General features: G+C 37.3%; 1 protein-coding gene across 5 annotated transcripts in view; it reads right to left on the bottom strand.

The window, feature by feature from the left end:
• The window catches only part of LOC137621618 (poly(A) polymerase type 3-like), a 48,522-nt gene extending 23,573 nt beyond the window's left edge, over positions 1–24,949 (bottom strand). For 3 of the 5 annotated variants that reach the window (XM_068352061.1, XM_068352057.1, XM_068352060.1), the window contains exons 1-9: positions 24,894–24,949; positions 16,505–16,654; positions 12,802–12,886; positions 11,969–12,145; positions 11,533–11,788; positions 11,176–11,372; positions 10,030–10,250; positions 6,543–6,814; positions 3,847–4,229 (exon numbers count right to left, since the gene is read on the bottom strand). In XM_068352061.1, coding sequence (XP_068208162.1) covers positions 3,847–4,229; positions 6,543–6,814; positions 10,030–10,250; positions 11,176–11,372; positions 11,533–11,788; positions 11,969–12,145; positions 12,802–12,886; positions 16,505–16,654; positions 24,894–24,934 — 1,782 coding nt within the window. In that variant the 5' untranslated portion in view covers positions 24,935–24,949. Of the gene's footprint in view, positions 1–3,846; positions 4,230–6,542; positions 6,815–10,029; positions 10,251–11,175; positions 11,373–11,532; positions 11,789–11,968; positions 12,146–12,801; positions 12,887–16,504; positions 16,655–24,672 lie in introns of all 5 variants that reach the window. The other 2 variants (XM_068352059.1, XM_068352058.1) reach the window with 2 other exon arrangements.
• Positions 24,950–27,513: the final 2,564 nt, after the last annotated feature.

The following is a 27,513-nucleotide window of genomic DNA, read 5'->3' as shown; positions in this document are numbered from 1 at the left end:
TACTGTACTCAAACTTCCAACATTTCCTGCAACCTAAATCCTGGCAAGACTTTGCAGTGATCTACTCGCTATTTTGTGATTTGTCGTTGTATCGAAGGAACATTGTATCGAAGTCAACTTTCTATTGGTAAACTCCTTTAACGGATTACCCAGTTGACAACAATAGAAACAAATAAATTTCAATCTAAACATTTTACTAAAGTTAACGTGGAATTAAAACTTGATATAGTAAATCTTCTGCCACTGCTAGTCATTTAGGAAGTTTCATACTGATAGGGTTAAATTGAATTTAGTGTTTTATATAATAGTGGTTTTATCAAGGGAAAACCTTTTTAAGGGAGGGTGCGCTGTGTGGCCTTCCCAGACTTTCCTGCAAAATGCTAAAACAAGGAATCCAATACAACATCAAACTACAAAAGAAATAGGGAGGCTTAAAAGTAGCTTTGCTACAGCAGAAGTGGCCAACAGGGATTGCCCTAGAGCTCCCGCTTCCAAGGAGGACGTGCCAAACACCAAGTTAAATAGACTGTAGGGCACTAAAATCTACTCCTAAAATGGTCACCCAATTGGTTGGTATATACTTGAGCATCCCATTTTTTAGGGAGACAAACTTCACAAAAACCTTTCGGTTCCATAAATCCATCAAACTCTTTTGTATATAGCATCCAAAAGGGGATACTTACTTTGGGCAAGGTACAATTTCATTTAAGCAGCACCTCCCTCCACGAATTCAAATGCCATCTTAACCACTTAGGTCAAAAAGGGACCTTTGTGGCTTGGCACAGTCTTTCCCATCATTTTATCAGGATAACCTTTTTTGGGGTTACCTGGGGACATGCCTTAAGAGATGGATTTTTAAACCTCCATCATGATTCGGGAAAAGCTGAAAGGTTCAGGAATTCAATATTATAGAATGGAAGATCCATACTCCTATGCCAAAAAACATTCGATTCAGGCCAAAGGGCACATGCATCACTGGATCGCCAAGTGTTTCCCACTAGGTTCATGACTTGGCTCAGAAGGAACAGCCCCAACTAGAGCCTTTCCAAGAGCCTGATAAGCAAAGGGTTCAGCCACTGGCAGATCTACGAACTGGGACCGAATGGATTAGGATGGAGGGCAAACACTCCCTGGTATGGCAGTTCTCTGAGAGGGCTGAATGTAGAGGGAGTGCATCAAAGGCTTGACTATCTTGGAGAAAACCAAGGTGTCCACAGAAGATGCAGGTGGACTAGTAACATGCCCAGTAGAACCATGGGTTGAAGCTCATCTAGTGGGTAAACTAGCCATTGGGATAACAACCAAGGGATACCTAACAAGGAAGATCGAAGGCTCCTCTGTAGAGCCCCGAAGTAAAGTCATCGCACTTTCCAGTTCAAAATCTATAATTTGAAAGAGGGCCTGGTCTACCTAGTCTCCTTTTCCAAAATCCCTAACTGCAACTGCGGGTCAGATGAGATCCCAGAGATCCTTACAGGGTAAACACTCGGCAGGCCCAGTGATCTTGGCACATGCTTTCACCCACACTGAAAGGAGAAATGTGGCATTCTTTCTCGAGCTTGTTACAAGCAGAATGGATCCACAGCATACAAATAGAATAGTCGACAGGGTCCCAAGCCCTGGCCCAAGAAGCAAAACAATCACTGTGATTCCATTTACAGTTAGCTGGATTGTCACACCTATCTCGGGAACACTTGACTTTGATATTATTCATCTGTGATCAAAATTTCATTGAAAACCTCAATTATCTCCATATTACTAAGGAGAGGCACAATATACCTATCCCCTTACCAAATTACCCAGATTCACATATCTAAAAGCAGACAGGCTCTCAAAATGACTAGATTCCTTCCCTATCATATAGTCTACCCTCGGTTATGTAATGAAAGGGTCACACTGTTACTCCCCAAATACACAGTAGTCGACCTTATGATCGTTAAGCCAGTAACTCATTCTATGTGAGCCTAACAATCCTTCAAATGGTAAGATAAAAAGTTTCCATGGGGAGTACTCAATTTAAGTGATTTAGCAAACCTAGACGACACACCCCTCCTCTACTTATCAACAGATAGTCAATTGCAGAAGAATGGGTAAGGGAAGGGGATCATAGAACATTAACTCTCTTCAACTAATATAGCAAAGAGAGAGCTTACCAACTAAAGCTCTATCAGATGAATAAGGAAGGATGGGAAAAACCTTTTTCGGCTTCTCCCATTCAGGGGTCGCCACAGAGGACCATCATTTCCATTTCCTTCTATCCACTGTCAACACACTTTCCTCAAATCTTATCTTGATGAATCCATAAATCTCTGCTAAGCTTCCTCTCCTCATCCTACCTGGGGATTCCATGTTTAACATCCCCTCCTGACATAGTCTTCCCTCCTCTTCCTGTGCCTGAACAACCTTCCCTTGCTTTCTTTCCAAATTGATTTACATTTGCAGTTCCTCGTTACCTTCAGTGACAACCTCAACATTTAATTTCTACAACTTCCATCTCTGCTTGTTGCTTCTTGATTAAAGGTAGATTCTCCAACCCACACGGCATAGCTAGTCATACCCCGACTATATAGGGTATCCCTTTCAGACCTGCTGTAGCATAACACACCTGGTCTCCTCCAGCCATTCTACCCACTTGAACTGTCTTCTTCACCTCCCCATTGCACCCACCACTTTTCATATCTGATCCTAAGCACTTAGGACCCAGCAAAAACCTTATCTAGTCAAATGAAAACAAAGTCAATACATGGTTTAAGTTCCCTCCTAGTGCTTAAAAAATAAAGGTGATCCTAACAGACAGTACTTTACTTTTTAAAAGTTATGGCACATACATCCTGTATGCTTAATAAAGAAAAAAAAAAAGATGACCTTTGGTGCTAAAGAAACACTTAGGTGGGGCTCAGTTTTCAACGCAAGTAGTGTGTTCTGCTATCACTGTAGGTGATGTAAATGGTTTCTATAGTCTAGAATCCCAAGAACCAGTATCCCTTGTACTGTACATAGTCTAACATTCTTGAGCAAAAAAGACTATGCTTCTTTCATATATGCTGTTATGTTGGTTTCCCTATTCTAGCCAATCAGGAAAGTTCTATGGGACCACACAGCTCTTTAAAACAAATGGAGTGGTATTAGATTTTTGAAATTTTCAGATTATGAGTGACAGCATGTTCTCTATATCCCTGATACAACCCTTTAATTCAAATTAAATAAGATGAAATAGGTATTTTTCATAATAACATGTACCTCCTTCCTCTAAAGATTGTAATTCATTATTATCCCTGATTTTTCTTTCACTTAAGTACCTTTCTCTAAAATGCTGAAGATGCAAAATTTGAAGTCCTGACCCCCTACCTGGGTCACAGTCCAGGTCCACATACAATTCATAGTTTCCCTGACTGTTTTAGCTCTCTTCTGTATGATATAAAGCACCTGTCTAAAAACAGTAAAACATCATGGAGTGTGTTCAAAGAGAATTAGAAGAATGTGAAACATAGATTAGTAGCAACTTGGTCTTGCAGTGAAAAAGATATTGTCACTGCCCCTACCTCTAGTAACTTCCGCATTGCTTTCATATTCACTCTATAACTACTTACAACTCTCTTGGGAGCTGCACAGAGAAAACTTATATTTTGTCAATAATTATGTCACAGAGGAAACAGACATCATCTTCGAACATTGCAAGGATCCACAAAGGGTCTTCTTCAAATATTTGATACCTTTAAAAGTTTACTGTACAATTAGTTAATTTTACATAAAAAACTATTCAAATCCTGTTATCTCTCAATCTACAGTACACAGGATAAGGTCATTCACAGGGGAAGAACATAAATACAAAATAAGAATTCTTACCGTTGCAGGAACAGCACCATCAACTTTAACTTTTTTATTGGAGTCCAGGCTCTCTCTCGAAGGTGACACAGGTTGACCGCCATCCGATTTTCTTTTCCGCGTTATCTGCTGAGGCTGCACCTCCTCAGGTTTTGTTGGAACACTACCATCAACCCTTGGCTTTTTATTAAAGTCAGGGCTTTCCTTCAACGGAAAATCCGACTGGCTAGAATCCGATTTCCTTTTCTTTGATGGTAGTCTAGTCTGTCCATCCTCTAACTTTGGTCTGAACTTGTCTAAAACTTCTTGACTTAAATAATTGCTGAGGTGTTTTCTCTTGACGTATTTGCAGTCAACCTGCATTCCATCTCTGTATCCCTTGTTATATGTGCTTTGTTTGTAGACTGGAAAAGAAAGATTATGAATCAATACATGCACTAGTATTTGTATTCCATTACAAAAAAAAAAGTAAAAGATTGTATTTATCAGTAAATATTATTATGTACCTGGCCAACAAGAAAATATTCATTGTATCTAAAAGTAAATTATAAAAATCCTTAATCTGAGGCTCTAGCTTATTGAAAACGTCCCTATCTGGCAATCTGTTAAAAAAGGTTTCGAGGCCTATCCAAGCTCGACAGTCCCCTGTTGTGTCTGCAATCCGTCTATCTCTGTGAGCTAGGAATTGGGGGTTTGAGGGAGCCTGTAAGTCCACTTGCTGAATCATCAGCAGCTATTGCCTGGCCCTCCCTGGTCCTAGCTTTATGGAGAGGGGGCTTGGGTGCTGATCATATGTATGTATGGTGAGTCCCTTGAGATTACTATCTAGTAAAGGCTCAATTATTATTATCATTATTACTCGCTAAGCTACAACCCTAGTTGGAAAAGCAGGATGTTATAAGCCCAGGGGCTCCAACAGGGAAAATAGCTCATTGAGGAAAGGAAAAAAGGAAAATAAAATATTTCAGGAAGAGTAACAACATTAAAATAAATGTCTCCTATATAAACTATAAAAACTTTAACAAAACAATAGGAAGAGAAATAAGATAGAAGTGTGTATTCGAGTGTACCCTCAAGCAAGAGAACTCTAAACCAAGGCAGTGGAAGACTGGTACAGAGGTTATGGCACTACCCAAAACTATAGAACAATGGTCTGATTTTGGAGTGTCCTTCTCCTAGAAGAGCTGCTTATCATAGCTAAAGTCTCTCTTCTACCCTTACCAAGAGGAAAGTGGCCACTGAACAATTACAGTGCAGTAACCCCTTGAGTGAAGAAGAATTATTTGGTAATCTGTGTTGTCAGGTGTATGAGGACAGAGGAGAATATGTAAAGAATAGACCAGACTATTCAGTGTACGTAGGCAAAGGGAAAATGAACCGTAACCATAGAGAAGGATTCAATGTACTAATGTCTGGCCAGTCATAAGAACCCATAACTCTATAGCTTACCACTTCATTTTTTGGTATTGTGACTAACTTGTATTTAGATAAAAACAGAATCTTCCTCCTATTTGCAACTGAAAATTCACATAACAACAGATGCAGATTAATTAAACATGTAAGCTAATTGTATTCTTAATATATCATCCTTCAAAATGTGCACATCTTTTCAGAAAATTGAGAAATATATATGTATCAATGAATATTATCAGTTTTTTTACCTTAACATTTATTTAACATCTTTATCTGACTTGACTAATGGAAGTTTGGTCTGATCACCTAGCAAATGAATCACTAGGTTAATCAATAATGTACCAAGGCAGTGAAGAGTAGAACTTGAGTGGTTTGACTACAAATAAGAAACTTCATGTAAAAGAAAGAAGTATATATTAAAATATAAGACAAAACTGGAGAAGAACCACACAATTACACTATGAAGTAACAGATGAGAGAAGTTAAATAGCAAAGTTACTAAAGGAAGCAGAAATCATGGTAGGTTTAAATGCTAGAGGGCAAAGGGACAATGCAAAGACCATTTACTAATACCTAGAGTAAGGTATAAAAGTCACAAACCCATACAGGGCCAATTCTGAATAACCACTGTTCAAGATGGTATTCACAATTCTAGACACCATTATGTTCTCTGTTTCTCCTTCTCTCAACATGGTACAGTATCTTCTTTCTTTGATGCATATCATAATGTTGATGAAAATAAAAACATTTATTCAAACAGGCATTCATAAGACTAATAACCAGAGGAGCACTCAGTAGAGCGCAGACCTACGCCACGGCAGCTTATTTCTCGCCCTTTTGCTCAACCATGACCTTGACCTTCTAAAATCTAATCATTTCTATCTTTTAACATAACAGTTAATCACTAGAAGTTTCATTACTCTACAGTTAAAATTGTGGCCATGAAGCTGTTCACAAACAATCACACACACACACACAAACAGGGGGTAAAACATAACCCTCTTCCAACTTTGTTGACGGAGGTGATTAAAGTAGACTTGCCACACACAAGAGGGAGAGATGCGTCTTGATAGCTGTGACTAAACTTTAGAAGGAATAGATAATATTCTGTATAATGAATGTATAATTTGGAAATAAATATTGATATCTCTTGGCAGAGATGGAAGTTTTAAAAATAACTACCAAAATTCAGAAATAACTATTTATGAAGTGTGTACCGTTGAAATGAAGAGAGATGAATACATGTACGTTGCCATACCACAATAGTTCAAATCTAATGAGTATAAAACCACAAAATAACTCACCTATTTCAACGAAAGTGTTGATATCATTTGTAAGATCAATATTGATATTTTCGCACGTTTTGAAATCGACCCCGAGAAACCATGCCGAGTGTGGTCTTCCTTTGTATTCATCGTGACAACAGCTGAAACCTTGCGGATTTATATGGACCGTCTTTATTATGGGATTATGTTCTAGGGTCTGGATCAAGTGCCTTATTTTACTCTCCACTAAACCGTACCACTCTAAGTGATCTTCTGGTGTTGAAGCACTGGCCAATATGACCAGGTAGTGCCTGTGGATACAACATCAGAGTCAGTATGGATTAGGCAAAAATCTATGAATAAGTCATTGACTGTTTTGCAGAAATTATAAACAACAATATTTTATAAAAGTAAATTGTGCAAATGAAAACAACTTTAAAGACCCACTGGCCTTTAGAAAGACTAAAAGAAACCTCTTTTATATATTCATTAGAAGGAAAAATACTAAAACTAATGTATGTATACATTTTTCCCAATAAAAATGTGCAATAACCTTAGTCAGAGCTATTTTTCTTATCAATGCACAACTTACACTAAATAACCACAGGTAATGCCTAGGTTACCTCCAATAAGCATACCAAAAGAAAACCATAGGAGAAAATATCTACTTAAAACATCAAATTGTCTTCCCTAACCCAAATACAGTCATATTAATCAATAATTACTACCTAAAAAATCCTTCAATGCAACATTGCTAATAATTATACCATTTACAATCACAATCACTAACTACGTTATAAGCAAACAAAGCTTAGTGAACATGAGAATTTCATTATGAATGAGGCAACTGTATACTGTACTTTACATGCTTGATGCTTCTTTAACAGCAGTTAAACAAGGTCTAATTTTTACAGGGCTAAAATGTCACTTCTCTCACCTTCTCCCTACTACTCTTCATTCAATCCTGTGCTTTTCAATTACTTTCCTAACATACCAGTGTTTATTCAAATATTTTCACTTTGACCACGCTCAAGACCTCTCGTGGGTATTCTTTGGTATTTGGAATAGTGACTGATATATAACCGCCTTCCAAGGGCCATGCTATAAACATAAGACTATCCATGTGACACTGCATTTTTGCCCAAATATTCGCAAGAACTTAGAATCACAATCATTATTGAAAACCAATGTGATATGGACTTAAACAGCCCTAAACCCAGAGACAGTCTTCTTCTCTTGGTGACAACCATTTAGTGTGAAATAACCTTCCATAAGAAACCCATTCTATCTACGATCAAAGCTTACTTGACAATGTAACATTTCTTAAATATACTCCTTGAAGCCCCTTCACAATTTTGTCCTCAAATAACATAGCTTATCCAAATTTTGTTAATAAGTATTTCAAGATGTTCACTGCAAAGACAGCATCTTCTTATATAAGACTATTAGTCACTTAAGCAGGTCCTTCTGCTTTAGTAAATTAATGTTACCTTGTCCTTCATTAATCTCCAACTTGACATGAAGAAACAAGCTCTTTAGTAACTCCTCTAACTTTACCTCTGTACCCTATTTACATTTTGTTTTAAAATAGAATTCTATAGTTCACGCTTTTAATGACAATCAGGTATGATGCTAATATACTTCCACATTAGGCTGGATTTAGAAACACTGCATCTACTGAATCCCCATGAATCCAAACATCTAGTTATTGAAGATATTTCAAAATTACCTGAAGGAGAGGTATTGAAACAAATATTTTTAAATAATTCATATTTTTCCTAGCGATACATTTTAGGGACCTTTAATAAAGGGGAACATCTTCAAAGGATCTGGTATGGACATCAAAATCGTTAACAAGGTAGATGATAATCAGGTGATGAGCGTGGGTGAGTAACCCCACCCACTCGCCTGTCAAAATCTCTTCACTTTTGACCTTCGCCTCAGGAATGAGTGGTAGTTAAGGTGGGAAGTTCAACTTTAAAGGAATCAAGTTTGTACAGCTGAGAAAATACAAAAGTTTTAAAATAATTTGTTTGTTCTGTAAAGCAGAACTGGTCCATTATTTTTCTTCCCTGGAATACGCAAATCTACCTGGTCCTGTATGCAAATGAAATAACTCCAGAAACCTCCTCTGATAGGTCCTGGTCAGTACTTCATGTAGTTACGAACTTGGTACTTAGGCGCTAAGAATCTTTCCCTATGGAAGTGGAGATGCAATCTGGAAGGAATTATCTGCTATGTGAAGGAAAATGGATAGGTATTCTTCCTTCAACCTCCCATTCGTAAAGGGAGGATGGGGGAGAACTATTTATAATTCTAGTCTAATGATCAGAAATTAAATACATCAGTATTTAGATCCAGAAAGTAACAGTACGAAAGCTTCATCCCCCAAGTAAGGGGAAGGAAATCGGTAGAAAAGCAGTAATTCTACTTCTACCCCAGACTTGCATGGAACACGTTAGCATACACAAGATGCTTCCTGTCCCGTATGGGAGCAGAGTTTTGCTGCTATTAGAACTGCCACCACAGTGCCAAGAACATGAGTATTGAAGGACTTGAGAGTAATTTTCTTGAATAGAAGGCTGTGAAGGAGTCAAGGGGATCAATACCACTGACTTCGTGAGTTCTTAGTTTGATGAGGTACTTCAACCCTCTGTTCTTCATTGTCTCGAAGCTAGAAAAAGTCTGTTTTTGACAACTTTCTTGATTTTGCCAGTGTTTAAGGAAGAGTTGCTGACACTTAAAAGCTTGAGATGTCAACTACTTTATAGAGACCACCACTCAAACTAAAAAGAATGATAATAAGATTAACCAGTCTACGATAGAACGCAACAGTACAACCATACTGTGCGACCAAAGACCAAAGGGAAAAGTCTTTGACAAGAAAGTGAACAGAGCTACTTGCCGATGCTCACTACCAGTCGTTAACCTCATTAACAATTTCACGAACAATTCCATCTCCACAGAAGATATTCCCTTTATTCAAGGACAAAATTTTTGTATGCACTTGGGAACAAATATCAAAGTAGTGTCTTCCCATTATAACCCTTTAACACTGACATTTTTTGTGATGGTTTACAAAATCCTATAAGGCATTCTATCTAAGTCATATGTCAAGATTGTTAAGTTTGCCCTCCCTCTCTCCTCTACAGTACACATATATCTCTTTCTCTCTGTTTTTGCAATCTGTTACCCCTCATGTCTTTCTTCAATCATATCTCAAAATAAACCATTCAACATCTCCATTACAATCTCTTTGCAATAACTTGACTGTAGTACCAGACACTTAGTCAAATATAAAGCAAGCTAAATCTATCGCACTGTACCCCTAGCATAAATACAATTAAAGGACCAGCTCAAGCTGTGGTAATTGGTAACCTTGAAGTATTTGATGAATGGCAAAGTTCATGTTACTCTCCAGCTCTAATTCCTTTGCTTCAATAAACATTTCCATATCAAATTTCCCAAGGGATCACCTTTTCAAAATACCTGTCACTTATCCCTTCGCAGACAATATAATACTTACTTATATTTGGTGAAGAAACTTGGAGGTTGGAAAAGTTTATCCCAAGTGGCCTTCCCTAACATGATGTCTTCCGTAATCTGAAGCCCCATCATGAATTCTTCGACCATGACGGCTTTAGTTGACTGTGTTGTGTTGAACGTTGAATTTTGTTGTGGATACGCAGGGGTGATTATGGGCATCAAATGAAATCTGTCTTGTACGTTAACTCTTGGATCCCACACCTGTGGAGGGAAACAGTAAAAATAATATGTAAGAATACTGCATTGGTAAAATCCTGAGGATTACCCACATCTACTTACAATTCTTATCATATAAAGTATATTACTAATGAAAATTAAAAGTAACAACATAAATATTTACTAATACTACAGACTATTACATCTCAATAAACTATAATGGCAAATCAGATGTTAATGAGTAAATATCTCGTCAACATGAAATGCCTCAATGCATTAATTACAGTAGATTACTATCTGCAATTCTGCTACCTGTAATTACTCAAAGGCAATCAAGAATCTTATTTCAAACATCAATCAGTAATGCCACTACAATTCACTGATGAGATTACAATAGTTTTACATACTTGACACAAATTCTATTCTCATAATACCACCCGTAGAAAGGACCTAAGCATTAAATAGAGGAACACTAGGCAGCTATTATTATTACAAGCTAAGCTACAACCCTAGTTGGAAAAGCAGGATGTCAGCCAGTTCATCATAAAAACATTCACAAACTAGAGGGGCACTCCGCCACAGCAGCTTATTTCTCAACTTTGACATGTATTAATTGGCACAGATTTTCATACACTCAAATATAAATCAAGTTTGAAGTCTCTGTGACATTGATGTCCAAACTTATGGCTGATTACGGGAATTGGACATTTAGTTTGACTGTGACCTTGACCTTCCAAAATTTAATCATTTCCACCTTTTAACATAAGTTAATCCCTGCAAATTTCATTATTCAACGATTAAAATTGAGACCAGGAAGCTGATAACACACACAAATGGGGTAAAACATAACCTCTTTCCAATTTTATTGGCAGGGGTAATGACTACTAAATGAATTACAGGACAGAAAATGTAAGTGAACAACTCTGTAGAAGGGCCAAATGCCTTGCATATAAGGCTTTATTGCACTTACCTTAAAACCAAGTTTTCCATCAGATGGCTGCTTGAGATATACGGGAGCTGGCCATGACCACTTAGAAAACACTAAGAAGAACTTTTCTACTAATGTGGACGCTGTTGCATTTGGATATAACTGACATGTTCTGGCAACCAACATCGCCCAAGACACTCCTCCCAAGTAGCCTAATACATTACTATACACACCATGACCTGCATCAAAAAATGAAAATAGTTTTTAATGCGAGCAGAGCAATCAAGTCAGTGCTGCAAACAGTTTCTAATGAAAGTTTATGTAGAGCAATTATAACATATTTTACTTTTTATACATTCTATAGGCATTAAATACACAATAATATTGTTGATGACTCACGTTTGGCCCAGAGTTTTATTGCCCTCAGGGCTAACCTAAAACTTTCTCGGTTGGGAACTTGACGAAGAATTTCATCGGTTACGCGGCAACCATTCAAGCTTCTGACACATTTTTCATCGAGATTTTTTAAAATGCTGTCTTCTTGAAGTTCAACGTCGTCATTTATTTCTTTAAGAGCCAGCCTTGCGAACAATAAATCAATCTCTATGCCTTCGTATTTCATTTTGATAAGGGGCACGTACGCATCTTCCACAGCCTAGAAAATTTGGAGTAAAAATATCATTAACCTTTGAAGAGATTCGTCTATGACAATATAAATCGATAAAAATTATCTTGGAATAACAGCGTAAGAAAATATATCGCAACCTTTCTATTTTATGAAAATAAACCAATGTATAATACACAAGAACAGCTAAACAATAAAATGACAACTTACTCTCATTTCTGTAACTTCTGGCAACTCTTTCAAGAGTTCTGAGAAACTAGAAAAGTAGTCTGATCTATCAATATGCCTAGGTGCTACACATAAGGCATCTATGTCAGCACCTTGACCCGCAACACCTAGACGATACGAGCCGAAGGTAAATATTTTACCTCCGACTGTATCTGCAATCTGAAAAAAACACTTGGTATTAAATAACTGAATGTTTACCTTCGAAGAGCAGACATTTATTAAGTATATCAAAATCCATCAAATGGTATAATGCAACAAAATTCCCTAACGTAATTTAACATTCTGCAACAAAATTCCCCAACATAATTTAACATTCTGCAACAAAATTCCCTAGCGTAATTTAACATTCTGCAACAAAATTCCCTAATGTAACTTAACATTCTGCAACAAAACTCCCTAACGTAATTTAACATTCTGCAACAAAATTCCCTACCATAATTTAACATTCTGCAATAAAATTCCCTAACGTAATTTAACATTCTGCAACAAATTCCCTACCGTAATTTAACATTCTGCAATAAAATTCCCTAACGTAATTTAACATTCTGCAACAAATTCCCTACCGTAATTTAACATTCTGCAATAAAATTCCCTAACGTAATTTAACATTCTGCAACAAAATTCCTTAACGTAATTTCACATTCTGCAACAAAATTCCCTAACGTAACCACAACTGTAGACGACTTTCCTTCAACCCTAAAATATAATCTACACCTTGAACAAAATCTATTTACAGTAACTACAGTTCTATATTAACACGATAATATTTGAGCAAAATCAAACTAAATGAAAAACAAACAGATATCAGCCAGTACCTGTGGTGGCATATTTTTGTTGTTGATGCTTACATCCCGAATCCAAGAACGAACAAGGTCATTAAGCTTACCAAGAACCTCAAACCTGGAAGAGAATCGAAACGTCATGTCAGACAAGATTGGCAATGTTTAAATGATGTACTTGTAACTAAATAGCACAAAGATAACAGATATTTAAAGATATTCTTATGTCTGCTTTGGAGTTCTTTCAATTTCCTGAATATTTTTAACATACAGTACCTTCATCTGCATAACATTAATCATATTTCAAAATTGATTAATCAAATTTGTCTCATTTTAATTTACATCAGCATAATAGAAAATTATATAATCCCTATTGCCCCAGAAACTCTATTCATCAATTCCTCCATAATATGGTGTTAGGTGCTCATTGCACCGACCAGTTTTATACAATAACCCAGTCACCTTTGTTTGTGTATCATAATTTACTCTCAATATAGAAGGAATACACCATGGAAATGGGATCAAGCTGAATCCTGGGGCGAACGATAACCGTGAAAACCTGAAAGACTTACCAATGCAGACATAGCCAAGGTATTTATTGTGACCCTGATAGATAGGCAATTTGTATTACTGTCTGTTACCAGTGCAGACTAAGCTGTGGTACTTATTAGAACCCTGATAGATTGGCAATTTGTAATACTGTCTGTTACCAGTGCAGACAAAGCTGCAGTACTTACTGGAACCCTGATAGATAGAAAATTTGTAATACAGTCTGTTACAGTGCAGACAAAGCTGCGGTACTTACTGGAACCCTGATAGATAGAAAATTTGTAATACAGTCTGTTACAAGTGCAGACAAAGCTGTGGTACTTATTAGAACCCTGATAGATTGGCAATTTGTAATACTGTCTGTTACCAGTGCAGACAAAGCTGCGGTACTTACTGGAACCCTGATAGATAGAAAATTTGTAATACTGTATACTGTATACAGGTTGCAGGTCTATAAAGAAATTGATTTTTTTCCAGCCTTCAGTTTCATTCTCTAACCAGAAATGTAGATTGTAGAAGCATTACCTGCTTTCCAGTGCTTGCATGCCATCACCTCTGTAAACATGTCAACAGATTTAGGCAATTGTGATGAATAGGCAGAAATGGCACACAGCACATATATTCAGGTTAGCCCAACTTCTAGGACCATGAAGAAAGTTGCCTACATCAGTTTCCAAATTCTAGTTTTATTGACCTTATCTGACTTTTGGACTGGAGCCTAAAAGAAAGGTAGAAAGGGATGGGAATATTCCTGGCACATTCTTGACAGGATTATCAAGACTCCACTCAAGGGTTTTGAGGTAGTATGACAGACGTAGCCATAAATGAAGCATTGGATTTAGTCCCCTTTAAGTTTCAAATGAAATATAAAATTTAAAAAATAACTTGCATTTTTTTTCTAGCTATATAATTTCAAGTTCGTTAATATAGGAAATGTCTTCGTGGTTGTGGGATCATCAACAACAGGTGGTGATCGCAGTTGAGAAGTCCCACCTATTCTCCTGTAAAGGACTTCGCTTTTGACTGCTGGCTTTGGACCAAGGAAGGTTTGTACAACTAAAAAGAATGAATATTACTTTCAAAATTTACTTGCCTATATGTATACAAAACTTTCATCCTTTAAAACAGGGAGACTCTTATTAATAGGAAAGAAGTTGCACTAAAATAGAACCGACTGGTTGTTTTTCTTTTTTGGAAATGCCAGTCTACCTGGTCCCGTACATGAGCAAGAGAATAACTCCATCAGCCTATCACCCTATCATAACAATTAAAAGGCTGACAGGGCTTGGGAACAAGCTTGGTCGCCCGGCAATGATGACTCCACGAAGGAAGGCACCAAGGGGGTTTCCTTAACAGGAAATTGAATCTCCGGGGGCACAATCACAGCTCAGCATCCTCAGATGTCAGTGATTGACCCCTTGAGGAACCACTCACCTGGTGGTGATATGACAGCGCATACAGAATGCCTTTCCCTTCGAAGGGCAAGGATCGAGTCTTTACCTTCGATCACCTAAGGGGTTGCATACTGTTACACAGATCTCACATTCTACTAACCAACCCCAAAGGTACAAATTGTTAAGAAAAACTCTTATAAGCATCTAGAAGTACTGCCAGGCTTAAAATCCCTAACTAACCCCAAAGATACCGATTGGTAGCGAGCTCTGAACAGAGAAGCATGCTAAAATCAAGGAACAATCTTCCCTAGTCATAACAGGAAATGAAAAATGTGAGTGCTATGCCCAATCTTCCCCTGGCCACTGCACTCAAATTTGTTTGACCAACTTCGATGGTACCGGTTAGCAGAAGAGTACTGACAGAAAGAGAAACTAAGAGAATGACCTTCCTAGAGAATCATCCCCTTCCTCAACAAATTCCCCATATGGAATTATCCAATCATTGGAAAAAGGGAGGCGAAGAGATGGATGGAGGAGGAAGGGCGAGAGCAAACTCCCCCTACTTCCCTTGGCAAACGAACAACACAAGAACACCATTAGGTCCACATGGCAGGGCACGTCAGGCATTACCGGAGAACGCTGATGATCAGTATAGGGCACGACGGTAAGAGCAAACACCAAGGCCACAACAAGTAATTGCCTACTGAGGAGGAAAATTCCCAATCGAGTCAGTTAACACCCAAAGAGAGGTTCACCATCTCCCTGATCAGCAGAGCCATCTTTTCAGGAAGGAATACAACCCCACCCTTAAAGAGAGCTACATATTAAAGTCCCACCCTTCACAAGGTACACATTATGTAGGTCAGAAGGTTTGTATCCTCAAGGAACAAATTCACTATCAAATCTTTACCTTCTAGATGCTTCTGCTGTTGAACGAAAGCACTCACAAAACACAAAAATACAGCAAACACTTATCACAAGCAAAATAGGAAAAGCTCCAAGAGTCGAGAGAGCAGTAATAAGTACGTACATACATTCTATGACCAAAGACACAAATGACATGATATAATCGGGGAGGTGGGCGACTCGGCAAACCTTTATCCGCTAATTACCATAACTACTTTGTTAATATTTTAATGATAGTTTCAGCTCTCACTGAAGACAATACTGTACTCCTCACTGAAGGACGAAAGATTTGTATTTACTCGGAAGCAAACGTTAAAAATACCTAAAATCCTAAATGAAATATCTATGATCCAATCTTATAAACAATAATACTTGATGAAAACTAGAGGGGCACTCAGTAGAGAGCAGACCTGCGCCTCCGCAGCTTATTTCTCAACCATGACCTTAACATGTATTAATTGGCGTGGATTTTCATAACCCCAAATATGAACCAAGCTTGAGGTCTGTGTGACAACAATGTCCAAACTTACGGCTGAATATAGGAATTGGACATTTTGTTTGACAGGGACCTTCCAAAATTTAATCATTTCCATCTTTTTACATAAACGGTTAATTCCTGCATGTTTCATTACTCTAAGATTAAATTGTGGCCAGGAAGCTGTTCACAAAAACACACACACACACACAAAAAGAAACACCGTAAAAAACTTAACCTTCCAATTTTGTTGGTGGAGGTAAAGATTAGAGTATTCATATTTAGGCACTCTTATCCATCACCATCATCTCTTTGTAATGAGAAAAAACACTAATAATAAATACTGTGTTCCCCCACTCAAAAAATAAAATTTCAGATTTAATTTTGTCAATATTAAGTGTTCCCGTTAACTCACCTATGATTCATTTCTTCATCTGTCTCGAACATCTTGGCCTCTCGAAGGTACTCCTCCAATTTCTTAGTTTGCATTAAATCCAATGGCTTAGGCCCTGCAAGACTAATGGCCGAGGTCATACCCAGAGTCTTTGAAGATTCCATCTTTGATCTGCAAATAGATATTAGATTACTAAATAAATTATATTTGTTATTAGATCTAAACTGAAATATGACACTAACTTATAGTACTTGTACAGTATGCAGCAAAACTGATGATACCGGAATTCAGTGTTTTTCGTTCGAAAGTCACTAACTGGCAACTCTCACATTCTTTACATTTCTAATGAGACTAGGTTCCCAGGACGAGGCATTTTGAAATTCCGCTAAATAAAAGCTACAGTTCATCAAGAGTGATTTTAGAGAATTAATGCTAATATTTTACCAAAATATCAGCTAGATCATTATGGGAAAAAAATAATCCAATAATCTCAATTTATGATCAAAAATAAAAAATTATTACCTAATGAGTCTGACTTTTCAGCCACCACAGTAATGTATTTAACGTAAAGAACATATCAAAGAGGTAATTGTGGGCGGAGTCTAACGAGACATCAACTGGTACAGTGGTAGTGTCGTGGTGACCCAGACACGCAGTCACAGTCTCACAAAGTACGCCTATATGTATAGTCATCAAATATGGCATATATTTAAATACGTTAAATTTTGGATTCTCTAATCGACCTTGAGATCAGATGCCCAGGCGAAATCACTCAAAGACTACAGGATCTGACCAGCCGGATTTCGAAACCTGGTTGAGTGATTTCGCCTGAGGCTCTGATCCCGAGAATCCAGATTTTAATGCATTAAAATATGAAAACCATGTTTAAATTTGCATATATATATATATATATATATATATATATATATATATATATATATATATATATATATATATATATATATATAATATATATATATATATATATATATATATATATATATATATATATATATATATATATATATATATAGGGTGCCTAAGTAAATTATGCCAGAAAATAATGATGATATTGTCTTTATTTTAATTATTTTAGTAGATTTTGAATGCTTTATTTTTCACATAGGTCTATGTATTTCAAAGAACTATACGTATCTGTTTTAATAAATTATAGTGGTCTATCATTTACTTAAAACTTCAACGATTGTATCATTAGTCTTAATCATTATCTATTACTGTACTTTGTTTATTAATGCGTTTCAGAAGCTTCATCTTTTGAGATTTACTTAGGATATAGTCAGACCAAACTCGTGAAGGTTTAAGTGGCTCAGTTTGCCTCTCCTCGCCTTACTGTTATAAGCAACTTCAACTTCGTACTTTTAATTACATAATTCTTATCAAGCCTATAGGCCTAGGAAAAATAAAGAAGGATGTATAATACACTTTAACTGTGGAGAAATTTCACAAATCGTAACTTATGGCCAGATAGACACCCTTTGATGCGAGTATATATTGCTGCTATTTGACATATAGCCACGGTCTTCTCGAGTTCTTTTTCAGGGAAGAGAGTCAAGGCAACCAGGATATGTGCGTTCTTGAGGGAGAGAAACGCTTCCTGTCCCACCTGGCTAAGGAAACGTAAAGCCACTGTGCATCTTTTCTCTTCAACACCCAGTTTGCTACTGGTTGGGCAAAGGATGAGCCAAGAAAGTCACTACCTTAGCTCAAGAGAACGCTAAGTCCAAAACTTTCTTCAGTGGAAATTGACAAATTGCTAGATAAAGTAAAGAAAGATAAGGCTTTGGACCAGTGGTCAATCCAGCTTGTCATTGCTGCTTATTTCACAGATGCTGATTTGGCGGTAGAGAAGAAAATGCCCTTGCACTTTGGTCTTTCTGCCATCATGCCTGAATTCAGTGCTGATGTCGCTGGATCAATCGGAAGAGGTACTAGGACGGCCTTTTCCAAGTCATAAAATCTCCAATGACGAGAGAAAGATGGAGGCAAGACCTTAGTGCTGATGCCGCTGGATCAATCGGAAGAGGTACTAGGAGGGCCTTTTCCAAGTCATAAAATCTCCACTGGCGAGAGAAAGATGGAGGCAAGACCTTAGTGCTGATGTCGCTGGATCAATCGGAAGAGGTACAAGGACGGCCTTTTCCAAGTCATAAAATCTCCACAGGCGAGAGAAAGATGGAGGCAAGACCTTCAATCGGAAGAGGTACTAGGAGGGCCTTTTCCAAGTCATAAAATCTCCAATGACGAGAGAAAGATGGAGGCAAGACCTTAGTGCTGATGCCGCTGGATCAATCGGAAGAGGTACTCGGAGGGCCTTTTCCAAGTCATAAAATCTCCACTGGCGAGAGAAAGATGGAGGCAAGACCTTAGTGCTGATGTCGCTGGATCAATCGGAAGAGGTACAAGGACGGCCTTTTCCAAGTCGTAAAATCTCCACAGGCGAGAGAAAGATGGAGGCAAGACCTTCAATCGGAAGAGGTACTAGGAGGGCCTTTTCCAAGTCATAAAATCTCCACTGGCGAGAGAAAGATGGAGGCAAGACCTTAGTGCTGATGTCGCTGGATCAATCGGAAGAGGTACAAGGACGGCCTTTTCCAAGTCATAAAATCTCCACAGGCGAGAGAAAGATGGAGGCAAGAACTTCAATCGGAAGAGGTACTAGGAGGGCCTTTTCCAAGTCATAAAATCTCCACTGGCGAGAGAAAGATGGAGGCAAGACCTTAGTGCTGATGTCGCTGGATCAATCGGAAGAGGTACTCGGAGGGCCTTTTCCAAGCCATAAAATCTCCACTGGCAAGAGAAAGATGGAGGCAAGACCTTAGTGCTGATGTCGCTGGATCAATCGGAAGAGGTACTAGGAGGGCCTTTTCCAAGTCATAAAATCTCCACTGACGAGAGAAAGACAAGACCTTTATTGGATCTACTCGACCAAAGTGAATTCTTAGGTCCGGTAACCTGAGAACTTGCTCGAACAAGCGTCTCCTGCATAAGGATCGACCCCAGAAGCTCAAAGGCTGGTCTGGAGGCTTGAGGGGCGCTGATCCATCTGAATCACCCCGGCCTCGATCGGCTCCATGATTGTTTCCCCAAGTCTGTTCATCTCTCTGACGAGTGCGAGAACTCTAACAAAGGTTGACTCTGATTCTGCTGGGAGGGAACCTGCGTCAGAAGTGAGAGAACCTACCTTTATCCAAGATTCAAGATTCCTCCCCTCACCCCCAAGGACTAGGATCAACAGCGCTGAGTAAATTCCTCTCTCCCGTTAGTACAGTAAGATTTTTCTCCAACAAGGGCCAAACCTGGTTTATACTCCTAAGGAGCTGAAAGGATTGTGGACTTACGAGAAGCCTCTGCAGCCTCATTTTTTTCCCTCTCTTGCCCCACAAGATCAAAGAGATGCTGGGTGTCCCGATTTCAGAGGCACGCGAGGGGAACTGTGACATTAAGTGAAAAGATTGATCTCGTTTATGAGGCAAATTTCTTGAACAAGAGCCTCAGGTCAAACGGCGAGTCTTGGCACTGAATTTCAGGTTAGGTTTTATCCATTTATGTCCACAGATATACAGGCAAACCACCTGTTCATGAGTTGACCTACATGCTAAAAATCATGGGGGAACCCAGTTGGAAACCAGGGTTTTGGGTGGAAAAAATCAATGATTTGCTTCAATATTAACCCTTTTACCCCCAATGGACATACTAGTACATTTCACAAAACTCATCCCTTTACCCCCATGGATGTACTGGTACGTCCTTGCAAAAAACTGTTCTTTACATTTTTTTGCATATTTTATGAGAAACTTCAGGAATTTTCCAAAATAATGAGTCCAACCTGACCTCTCTATGATGAAAATTAAGGCTGTTATAGCAATTTAAAAAAAAATATATACATATATATATATATGTGTATATATATACATATATATATATATGTGTATATATATATATATATATATATATATATATATATATATATATATATATATATATATATATATATATATATATAGCAAAATGTGCTTGAAAAAAAAAATGCCTGGGGGTTAAGGGTTGGAAAGTTCCAAATAGCATTGAGGGTTAAAGATCAGGAGTACACACAGTTGGAAAAATATATGGCTCACGTAAGTGGCACGAAATTAAAAAATCATATTTAGCTATGATCCACATCATGTACTTCAAATGGGTTTTGCTCTACCATGGCTCGCCTCAATCACAAACAAACATCATCTCATTGCCCCTCTGTTCCAATAAGCGGTACATGGATGAACTGCAAGAGCCGATCATGTGGGTCATTATTCTAGGGATATCGTTTTTTACTCTAAAAAAAGCAACAATAGCTATATACTGAAGTGTGTTTTAAACATAATAAATAACCAAATTAGGTGTTTATATTTTGAAATAGATTGAACTCCCTATGGAAGACGTCTTCTTGCGAAGATAATCATACAAGTGGAGCGGAGGCATGGGGCTCTCTTAGAAAATTTAGAAACTTATGCATACATAATTGGAAGCTCTTAATTGGCTCAAATAAGCCAGCTAATGATTACACCATACAAAATGTAACTGTAAAAATATGGATGCAGGCAATGCAAGTTCATCGATTGATTCCAAAATTCTCCGGCATCCTGACACCGAAGGTCACCGACGCCAAATAAAATGCCTGTGCCGTATCCAACACCCATTCTCTCAAAGGAAAAAATTTACTTAGAAATTGGACAGTGGGACGTAGACCCTTGTGTCCTCGGTTAAGTGGACGACATGAGGTTAGGTGGTGTTTTTGAGTAATTCCCTTGTAAAATGTTGGTTTTCACAATCTGTCCCAAAAAACTATGCAGGCTCCCATTTCCCACAATGTTTAAGTGCATAAAATTAGACTAATGGCTATACATTAGGGCAGGATATAACATGGTAAACAAAGGCAAGAAGATATATGGCTATCTTATAGGGTATGCTATAACAACATTGCAAACAAAAGCAAGGAGATTTAAGGCTATCTAATTGGGTACACTATAACATAGAAATAAAAGGAAGGGGATTTATGGCTATCTAATAACATACGCTATAAATATGATAAACAAAAGCAAGGAGATCTATGGTTATCTAATAGGGTACACTATAACAACATAGAAATAAAATTAAGGAGATCTTTGGCTATCTAACAGGGTAGAATATAACAACACATTAAACAAAGGCAAGGAGATCTTTGGTTACATAATAGGGTAGGTTATAACATGGTCAACAATAAGGTATTACTATAGTTATTAGAGAGTAATATAACCTAGGGAAAAAACTACTTTCTTCTATAGAAAAAAGTCCTTTCCCTTCAAAAATGACTCTCATTCCTGTCGGAAATGAATAGTTTCAGAAATATATATATCTATATCCAATGATAATGGGGGACCCCCAGTGGGAATTCGGGGTTTCGGGTGGGGAAAACATACTGGGGAAACGGTATATAATGGTAAAACAAACCTTTTCTTCTCTATACATTACCTTCTTGGAAGTTTAATAAACCGATGAAATAGCATAGAGAGCTTTAGCTATCTAATAAGGTATGCTTTAATAACATGGTAAACAAAAGGAAGGAGAACTACGGCTATCTAGTAAGGCACGCTATAACATAGTAAACGGTAAAGTTTTACTGTATTACAGATTCTCATTTCTAACAGAAAACATATGTTTTCCGGTCATAAATAACGTGATTTGACCTTCATTTCAACCACAAACAATTCGACTAACTTTAAGTAGCCGAACTGGTTGCTGTTACTACGGATGAAAGGAAGGTGAAAACCGGTTAAATCACAATATTTTCTACAGGAAAACATATTTTCTCTTAAAATGTTTAAATATAATTTCTTCTTTATATATATTCTGTTAAAATGTTTAAATATAATGACTTGTTCAAATTCCGTGTCACTTCACTCACGTATGTACTGCGAACGCTAACATTTGCAAGGTTACAATGGCATTGCTCTACCGTATTACAGGGCAATATAACCTGGGAAAAAACTTTTTTTATCTATAGAAAAAATTCCGCTCTTCGAAAATGACACTCGTTCCCGTAACTTTTTCTGTTCAAAATGAGAATCTGTAATACAATAAAACTTAACCTATAAGGGTTCTTGATCCGCCACTGGCTCGCTTACGCTCACAGGAAAATGAAACATAAAGCTCAAATACTTTACCTATAATGGTTCTTGTTCCGCCACTGGCTCACTTACGCTTGCAGGATAATAAAACATAAAGCTCCTATGTACTGGCAAGCGGTAATGTTGAGCTGCGCACGCTAACATTAGCAATATTCCAATAACATTAGCAACGCTAAATATAATGGTTCTTGTTCCGCCACTGGCTCGCTTACGCTCGCAGGAAAATAAAATATCAAGCTCATATGCACTGGCAAGCGGTAATGTTGACCTGCGCACGCTAACAAAATAGTAAAACTAACATGTTAAAATTAAGGAACTTAATGACTTACTTTTATGACCACGCCGACAAAACTTGTGGGTCACGGGGTATTGTTACTGAGCCTGTGACGTCTTAACTTCTTTGTCTTAGTTTAGTACTGCACTTGGAACACTGTAAACATTGGGCTATTGCATTACGAGATTTAAGAAAATTATCAACATTGGAATTCACCAAAATACTTTCAAGTATGGATTACTGATGTGGTTACAAGTTTCTAAAACTTCCATCGTAAAATACGCAAAAAGACGTCACTCGAACAAACAAAGACCTGACTTGGACAAAGGTTTCCACGGAAAAGGGTTTGTTGGAAGGTGGGGGTAGGGAAATATTAACCCTCCTCTGCAAACTTTCCATACGTATGGGTTCGTGATTGGTTAACGGAAAAGTAACAAAGTCTAGAGAGTAACATGAATGAACTAAAATGGGATACTTGTCCAGAGCAAGTATTTATGTGAAATCTGGGCGTGACAAGGTAATAACAAAATGTATAAAAGAAATATAGCAAGATAAAAAAAAGAGTGTAAGTTAGATAATATTTAACGGGAATATAAAATGAGGTGATTTTATAAGGTACTGTATCGGATAATAAAACGAGTAATACTGGGGTCAAACATAATATGTATACGAGGGTATTACATAAAAGGGATAGTATAATTGTACTAGTTTAAGTCATATACTTGAATAAAGTCGAATAGTTAAATTTGACGGTTAGAGAAGAAGAAATCCTACTGGTGGAGGAGCCTATGCACAGGGAGGAGGGTTTTTTGCGCAGAAGGTCGAAACCTGCTATGTACAAACGAACGAGCGAGAGCGACTACAACCGACAAGTAGACATAAGAAATCAATGAAAAACACTGCTAATGTTAGCCTGTTACGCTAACATTGCCGCAGCTCAATATTACCTTATTTTTTCACGAGACATAGCCTTTGCAATTGCGCTGCCAAAGTTTATCCTCTTATACTGTTTTGTCTTTCCTCCGTTTATTATACCTCCAAGAATGTAATGTATAGAAAAGAAAAGGCTTGTTTTACCATTATATACCGTTTCCCCGGTATGTTTTTCCCACCCAAACCCCCGAGTTTCCACTGGGGGTCCTCCATTATCATAGGATATATACATATATATATATATATATATGTATATATATACATATATATATAAATGTATATATATATATATATATATATATGTATATATATATACACATGTATATAACTATTCATTTGCGACGGGAACGAGTATTATTTGCAAAGAGAGCAGTTTTTTCTATAGAAAAAATTTGTTTTTTTCCTAGGTTACATTGCCCTGTAATTCAGTACAATAATACCTAGTGAACAAAAGCAAGGAGATAGGGTACGCTATGTCTATAAAATGGTAAACAAAAGCAAGGAGATCTATTTTACAACTATAAGAACATATAAAATAAAGAATAACAAAAGCCTAATCTAGCCCGGGCTAAGGATAGTGCCTTACTTACTAGACGCTAATTTACTTGGATTTATTTTGCCTAAAGGCTAATTACACACAGCGTAGGCCTGCTCCAAAAACACAAGCCTAAGCTTTCATTGTTCCGATTCCAATGGATAACACAGACTCGTAGTAAAGTATTTCCTGAACACACATGGCTTAGACTATGTTGAGAGCCATAAAATGTCCTCATAGCACCAGAAAACCTTATAAATCAAAGGAACTTCCATCAATTTACCTGGAGAAGAAGGCACTAGCCTGAGCCTTACAGGCCTACGATGGGCTTTATCGAACGTTAATATATCGCCAGATTTAACCTCATTTACCGGATCTACAGACAAATAACGGTCATAGGTGGAGAAACGGATCACCAGGAGACTCGTTCTCGCTGCAGCACTTGTTAAAAGAGAGATAAAACTTGCTAAATAACAGAGAAAAAGGGTATAGAAGCCCTCTCACTGGGTAAACAAAGCTGTGCCTCGGAACTTCACAACAAACATGGCCGACGTTCCGGTCTTCTTCTACCTTGTGGCGTTAGACGACTCTCAAAAGTGAAGGTGTCTTCGCAAAGATGGGTCATTATTTCCCTTTAAAAAAAAAATTATAAGGAATTATATCCCATTTAAATAACATAAATAATATAATATTTCTTAATATAATTATTTAATTTTAAATTAATTTTATTATAGACGACTTGCAGAGTAAAGGTGTCTTCGAAAAATGTAATTTTTCCTTTAATTTTTTTTTATAATGAATCATATCTAATTTAAATAACATAAATAATATAATATTCCTCAGTGTAATTATTCTATTTTGAATTCCATTTCATTATTTTCAAAAATCATTCGACAATACAAGTTGTCTACGACTCGCACAGTGAAGGTGTCTTCGCAAAGACGGGTCATTCTTTTCCTTTAAAAAAAATGTTTATATGGAATTATATCTCACTTAAATAACATAGATAATATAATATTTCTTGATATAATTATTCTATTCCAAATTCATTTTATTATTTTCAAAAATTCTTCGACCAGTTTACATGAAATCAATCTGAAATAGTGGTTCTCATTCTACGGGACTTTTTTATTTCATTATGAGTAAGTTTCCACGTGTTTTTCAGAATTTCCATTTCAACTATGATGTCAACTATAATATATTTATTGAATTTGAAAAAAAAAATCAGTATCCTGAAAAGAAAAAGAAAACTTGTATTGCTCTGAATATTTTTCTTTTCGACAAGCCTGATTGACCATCGAATGGTGAAAATGTGTTTCTCATTGCAATACAAATCGTCACGCGTACGCATATATATATATATATATGTGTGTGTGTGTGTGTAGCTATATATATATATATAGCTACACACACACACACACACATATATATATATATGTGTGTGTGTGTGTGTGTAGCTATATATATATATATATAGCTACACACACACACACACACACATATATATATATGTGTGTGTGTGTGTGTGTGTATATATATATATGTGTGTGTGTGTGTGTAGCTATATATATATATGTGTGTGTGTGTGTGTGTGCGTGTGTGTGTGTGTGTATCAGTGAATAATATGAAGAATTGCAAAAGAGAGAATATTTGAATAAAGAAAGCAAAAATGTAGGGCTGAAAATAAATATGAGTAAAACTAAGATAGCGTTCAATAAAAACGCAGTAGAGGCAACACATGGGGGTTATGAAATAAAACCTCTAGAGATCATTTATTTTTGTAAACAATCAGATTTGACCTAGTTCGTGTAGCGGAGGTCGGATCGGACTGTCGGAGGTCGGCTAAGGCTACATGGCTACCCGACCTATTATTGTTGTTGTTGTTGAAGTATTATAGCCAACCCCAAAAATACATTTTACGGGCTGCCAGTGCAAGAGCCTGAGCTTTACATAAAATAAAGCTATTTAACAAGCAATGAGATATGATACCATTGTCCACCTGGTATGTGACCTGTCTAAAACGAACATGAAATATATTTATGGGATACAAACGCAAGAGCGCGTGTTCCAATAATGTGTTTGGGGCTTGGGGCATTTAACAACAAAAACAAGCAATAAACAACATGGCTCCCATTGGCTGCCCTCACAGGCGTAGGCCTACGTACTTAGGACAAACGGTAATGTTTGGCCAAGAAATGAGACCAAATTTTAAATGATAAGTATAGGATGGAGAGCTTTTGGTAAACAAAACGAGATTACGAAAAGTTAAAAAGAAAATATTTAATCAGCCTTAGAACATAAGCTAATTAAAACTCAGAGAGCTATGGAAAGAATAATGATGCGAATTTCACTAAAAAACACTAAAGGAACAACATGGATACAAGAACAAACTAAAGTAGAAGATATTCCAACATGTAAGAAAAAGGAAATGGATATGGAAAGGCCATATAATGAAAATAACTGATAATAGATGGACGTTGAGACTAACAGAATGGATCTCTAGATATTGCAAGAGAAGTAGCGGATGGAAGAGAAGACTGTAGATTGACGTACTAAGAAAATTTCCTGGTATAGACTGGCATAGATCACAAACAGATGCAAGTGGAAGGACATGTCTGAGGCCTTTGTTCTGCAGTGGACTAGTAAGGGCTGATATTATAAATCTAGTATATGTAATGAAAACTAAAAAGTGGAGTATGCTAAGTATTCCAGTATCGATAATGAAATCAAAAGAAAATCCAGGAATGACTGGAGAGAATATTTAGACAGGAAAGCAGGCGAGGCTGACAAAGCTAGGAATTCGGGGAGTGGCTATGGTATGAGAATCGCTCATAGAATTATTAATGACATCTCTACCGGGGCAAAGAAAAAGAATATACCCATCAAAAAGAGAGAGAGATAGATCTGTTATAACAAGAGAAGAGGTGATCTACAAATAGACACCAACTCACCACAGGCCTGTCTGGCCGCGGTCACACTGGGAAAAGCAATTGTTGAAAACATTGAGAGACAGACAATTGCTTTCAAGACTACCTCCGCCAAGGTAATGACCTCAGTCCTCACAATACTCATTTAACCATATCATCTCCTCACCGTAAGGCCCTAGTCACATCATCTTCTGTAT

Source organism: Palaemon carinicauda, chromosome 28, assembly GCF_036898095.1.
Source record: "Palaemon carinicauda isolate YSFRI2023 chromosome 28, ASM3689809v2, whole genome shotgun sequence".
Classification (NCBI taxonomy): domain Eukaryota; kingdom Metazoa; phylum Arthropoda; class Malacostraca; order Decapoda; family Palaemonidae; genus Palaemon; species Palaemon carinicauda.
Note: the sequence above shows the minus strand (reverse complement) of the source record. Positions and strands in the feature narration are given on the sequence as shown.